The sequence below is a fragment of the Fukomys damarensis genome, unplaced genomic scaffold, assembly GCF_012274545.1.
Source record: "Fukomys damarensis isolate Sample0158 unplaced genomic scaffold, DMR_v1.0_HiC HiC_scaffold_4, whole genome shotgun sequence".
Lineage (NCBI taxonomy): Eukaryota > Metazoa > Chordata > Mammalia > Rodentia > Bathyergidae > Fukomys > Fukomys damarensis.
The window spans coordinates 23,766,273-23,771,980 of record NW_022900916.1 but is presented as its reverse complement, the minus strand read 5'-3'; the positions used below and the strand labels follow the sequence as shown (position 1 = coordinate 23,771,980).

The following is a 5,708-nucleotide window of genomic DNA, read 5'->3' as shown; positions in this document are numbered from 1 at the left end:
TGTATATATATATATATACACACACACACACATATATGTATATATGTATATGTATATATATATATTTTTGGTACCAGGAATCGAACTTGAGTCCTTGCACTTGCAAGGCAGGCAGCAGAACCACCGAGCTAAATCCCCAGCCTGGCTGTTGTCATATTAAGAGGCTTATTTGAACACACAACACCCCACACACAAATGTTTATAGAAGCTTTATGCCTACTATCCAAACTTGAAAGCAACCAACTTCTGCTTCAACAGGTGAGTAAATAAACTAGATACATCTGTGCAATGAATATTATTCAGTAATAAGAAGAAAGGATGTATCAAGCCATGAAAAGACATAGAGGAACCATGAATAAGCATTGCTCGGTGAAAGAAGACATCTAAAAGGCTGCATACTATATGATTCTAACTGTAAGATATTCCGGAAAAGGCACAGTTGTGGACACCGGACAAGTAACGATACCAGTGTGTAATATTAATAAAATCAATAAATATAAATTTGAAATAAATATTAATAAAATAGCTCAAATATACAGAAAATCTAAAAACCTAACAAAGGATTTAAAAATGGGCAAAAGATTTTATAGACATTTCCCCAAAGAAGATATCAAATGGCCAATAAGCATATAAAAAGATATTTAGTGTCACTAATTATTAGGGAAATGCACATCAAAAGTATAATTAGATAATATTTCAACCACTAGATGGCCACTGAGAAAAAAAATAAAACAAACGTTGGCAAGGATGTGGGGAAATTGAAACCCCTGTGCAGTGTTGGTGGGAATAAAACAATGATACGGAAAAAAGAACAGCGGCTCCTTAAAAAGTTTAAAGAACAATTATGATAAGATCTAGTAATTCCTCTTCTTGGCGTGTGTTCAAAACAAGTGCAAGTGGGGTCTTCAAGAGAAATTTGTCCTCCTATGTTCACAGCAACATCATGTGCATCGGCTGAGTCGTGTTATCCATGGCTGATTGGATAATCCACATGCTGTCTATCGTACATAAAATGGTACATTATCCAGCATTAAGATGGGAATTCTGCAGTATGTCACAACATGTGTGAACCTTGGGCACATTATGCTAAGTGAGATAAGCCAGTCACAGAAAGACACTGTGTAATTCCATGTATAGGAGGCAGTTCTAGCCAACACCAGAGACAGAAAACAGAATGGTGGCTCTCAGAGACTGGAAGAGGAAGTGATGTGGAGTTCCTGCTTAGTGGTTACAGAGGTTCAGCTTCACAAGATAAAAAGATGAAGATAAATGGTGGTAATGGTTGCACAACATTATGAAAACATTTACTATCACTGAATTGTACACTTCCAATGGTTAAGGCAATACATTGTATGTGACATGTAGTTACCACCACAACAAAATTAAATTGAAAATATTTTTAAAAGATCAGTTGCCCCAGGTTCAGAGGGGAGGGATAGAGAGGTAGAACATAGGGATTTTAGGGCTGTGAACTATTCTCTGATATGATAATGGTGGATTCTGCTCTTTATGTTTATCAAAGCCCTCAGAACATGCAACACAAGAATGTTAAACTCTGGGCTTTGGTTAGTAATAATGTGTCATCACTGCCTGGTCAACTGTAACTAATGCAAGAGGTTAACACAGTAGGGGGTCAAATAAAAACGGGCCGGGAGGAAGGAGATGGGAACTCTGTGTTCTGCTCATTTAGTTGTACACCTTAAATCTGCTCTAAAACATTAGGAGTCTTGCTCTGTACTCAAAAGCACCAAGAAGCCAGATGCACAATTTCGGAGCCCTAGGCCTTGCGGGTGTTTGGGAGGGGCAGGACTGAGAGCTGACCTGCAGCCGGGGACTGACCGAGAAGCTGCGCACTGTGGGAGTCATGCAGGCCACATACTGGCAGTTGTGGATTTCTTTAAGCATCACTTTCTGTCTATCATACCTGAAAGGCAAAAGGTGGCACCTTAAAACCAAATACCGGAGATCAAAAAGCATCAGAATCCATCAGTTCGTAAAAGGTTTCATCACAAGGGGTCTCCTTCTCTCCTCCATGCCTTATGTGGGGAGATCAAAACTGCAGCTCAGAAACTGACACAGCTCCTTGGGTGCCAAAATCAGTATCCGAAGATGAATCATTATAAATTGTTCCTGCTTGCTGACTCTAATGTGACTCTCTTTCTGGTTAGAAACTACGCTGTAACCACACCAAGGCTCTGTGAATGGGACGGGGCTCACCCCAGGTCTACTTCGGTTTTTTATGAGCACGTGTGCTGTACATGATGTTTACGTTCAACTTGAGTAGTAGGTACGTGGCGTACTTAACGCGTCGTGACTCTTTTTATTTCCCTTCCCTTCCCTCCTCTCTCCATCTCTGGATTTCCTTCCCACATCTTCCTCCTTTTCTCTCCCCTCCCTTTCCCCTTCCCTTCTTCATCATCATCATTACAGTTCATGTGTTGACATACAATGTTCTTAGTAATTGTGAGGCTGGTACATGCACATGACACATCTTCCTCTCCCCTCACCCTTGGCCTCTACACCCGCTTCCCATCTGCATAAGATCTATTCCCCTGTTTCTTTTTCTCCATCTTTTTTTTTTTGCTCTTTACTGTGTATGTACTTTGGATTACTCATGAGAGAAATCTATGGTATTTAAGCTGGTGTATCTGATTTATTTCACTTAACATTATATATATATATATGTATGTATGTATGTGTGTGTATGTATATGTATATGTATGTATGTGTGTGTGTATGTATATATATATATATATGTATGTATGTACCTGGGATTGAACTCAGAAGCTTGTGCTTGCAAAGCAGGCATGGGGTGACACTAAGCTACATCCACAGCCCACTTAACATTATATTTTCAAGGTGCATCCATTTTCCTACAAATGTCTCATTTATCCTTCTTTATGGCAGAGTAGTATTCCATTGTGTATAGACACCACCTTTTCTTTATCCATACGTTTATTGATGGATGTACAGGCTGCTTCCAAGATTCAGTTATTAAGAATTGCGCTGCTATAAATATAGTATGTGTGTATCACCATAATATGATGTTTTAAACTCTTCTAGGAAGATATTTAGAAAGAGAATAGCTGAGTCAAATGAAGTTTCTAGTTTTACGTTTCTAAAGAATTCTCATAATGGTTATACTAGTTTACACTCCCATCAACTACGTAGAAGGGTTCCTTTTCCCCCTACACCTTTGCCAGCATTTATTATTATTTGATTTCTTGATGACGGCAATTCTTTTGGGCTAAGGTGGACTCTCAGTGTTATTTTAATTCCCTCATATTTAATGTTATGCATTGCAGACAGCAGTTCTTAGGTAGTGCTAAATACGGCTGTCCTAAAAGTAAGGACAAGCTTCCTTTCAAAAATTTAGTCTGAGTGAAATCTTAAAGAGGATATGATTTCTGGACAGCTAGGTTGCTAAGCTTCTTATCAATCGAAACTTCAAAGACGCAAAGGGAAATTATTCCATTTCATATGATGACAAGAAGTACAATGTAAATCCAAAATCTATTTCAGAAAACATTGTCCTGGAAGAGTAAGAAGTTGGGGATAATTTCATCTTAAAATGTTCATCGATTGCATCAGATTAAGATAGAAAATAAAAACAGAGAATGGCTTACCAGTGTCCATAATCAATGTGCTGCCGCATCAGTGTGTGTGGCTGAACAGTGCCATACAAATCCACTTCGGGCCTGTTCATGTCATCAATGAAATAAACCAATTTTTTATTTCCTCCTGGGCCATAGTTACGGCCAGCTTTTTTCTCCAGACGTTTCTCAAGAACTCCTAAAATAAATATATAATTTAGTCTGAGAAATGACTGGCAGGATGCACACATTCTGTCCTTGGTTACTTGTTCATGTTCTTTCCATCTTCTGATGATTCATTCATCCCACGGTTTCAGGTGTCTCCTGCCTATAGTTTAATACCAGAAATGTGTCTCGGGTCATCTTCTATGTCGGGCTCTCCTGATGATCTCCATCTTGTGGCCAAAGGTTACTCCACCTCTGCTTTTCTGGAGACCTCAGTCTATACACCGTGACCTCACACTGTCCACTGCCTCCGACATGACCTCACCATGACCCGAGTGCTGTCCTTCCCTGTGCCTAATGCAACCAGTGGCCTGCGCTGGTCCAGCCACAGCCTGGTCTTCCAATCCTTCTCCACCACCATGCAGGAGACTCTAGAATAGCTCAAGAAATCTCCCACCCCTTTCACCTTGGGCCAATGGAGCACAAAGCACAAGAGGACAGTGCGTGTTGACTCTGCCTATCTGATTCAGGACTGGATCCCCAGGTAGATAACAGGAGACGCACTTACTCTGCAGGGCTGCCGATGTTGTGTAGTAGTTGAGAGGCACACGCGACACTATGTAATCCTCAGGCAGACTTGCCAGTATATCATCCACAAAGATCGTCTTCCCCACTCCTGCATTTCCGACTAGCATGAGTGGCTTTCCTTTTTCAAGCAACAATTCAATGAAATATCTAAGACGAGTTGTCTCTGATGTGTGAACCAGAACTGTCTGAGAAAAAAAATAAGAAAAGAAAGCTCAGAGGGGGACACACACACACACATTCCAAACTTTTATACCTGACTCAACACAGTCACTTCAGAACCGCAATCCAAGGGGTTGGGGACTGTACTCAGTGGTGCCACCACTGCCTTACAAGCACAAGGTCCTGAGTTTGATTCCTAGTGCAAAACAAAACAAAACAAAACAAAAAAACCCCCAAACAAACAAAAAACCAAATTGGAATCCAAAGAATACTCAGGTCAAGTTAATGTCCAGTAGGAGAGGTTCTCAGGTTAACATCCAGTAGGAGAGATTTTATATAAGTTTTGGTTTTGAGTTGTCACAGCATAAGGAAAACAACTGGTTAATATCATCAAAGTACCATAGTATAGCCAACCAATTCACATTTTCCAAACCAAGTACCGGCCCAAGTCTCCCTATCCCATGGCCTACCCCCTACCTTGTCTTGAGCATGTAAGAGCATACAGTGAATATACAAACAACTGTGAGCCACTCTTCAGCAGCTGATAAGATACTTGAAAAGTCAAGCCACACACAGATGACAACTGGGAGCTATGCCTTCACCTGGTGAGGGTAAGTGGCAGTGTCTATGCTAAATGTGTTCAGCATGGGGTCAGGTCAGTTTAGGGAGAAACAGTGGCTTTTCAGTGGAATACCCATAATCCAAAACTGAAACTTCCTGTGCATTGCCTTGTCAAAAATAAAAGTTCATTTTTTATGTTTTGAAACTATTTATTCACATACCATGTTGTTTCACTTGAAATTTGAAGTGGCTTTAGGAATATGGTAAAATAAAGAACACAGAAGTAAAAATTAGACTCATGGAACACAGATTAAAATATAAGATCAGAATGAGGGCTAGATGTAGACACTCAGAAAATAAAATTCTGCACAAAGTTTAATAGACAGTTGATAGGCTGGGGCATTTCTTGTGGACAAACTTTAAAAGCGGGAACATTTACTACTTGTCGGGATTGTTCAGAAGAAATATACATAAACATAATGGATGTGGTTCTTCTCCACTTGGACAGTACTTACTGAACATAGCAAACACTTTCAGGATTATTCCAGATTCAACCCATGATATGCACATTTATCCTAGATGTCCTTTTACTTCTGTGTTACTCTTAGGCCTACTGACAGTTTTGTGCCACGTTAAACTGTC

At 40.0% G+C, this 5,708-nt stretch overlaps 1 protein-coding gene across 1 annotated transcript in view; it reads right to left on the bottom strand.

Moving 5' to 3' along the window:
* The window catches only part of Dnah11 (dynein axonemal heavy chain 11), a 174,595-nt gene that overhangs the window by 138,772 nt on the left and 30,115 nt on the right, over positions 1-5,708 (bottom strand). Inside the window, exons 11-13 of the mRNA XM_033757147.1 lie at positions 4,327-4,531; positions 3,627-3,792; positions 1,822-1,924 (exon numbers count right to left, since the gene is read on the bottom strand). Of these exons, the coding sequence (XP_033613038.1) occupies positions 1,822-1,924; positions 3,627-3,792; positions 4,327-4,531 (474 nt within the window). The remainder of the gene's footprint in view (positions 1-1,821; positions 1,925-3,626; positions 3,793-4,326; positions 4,532-5,708) is intronic.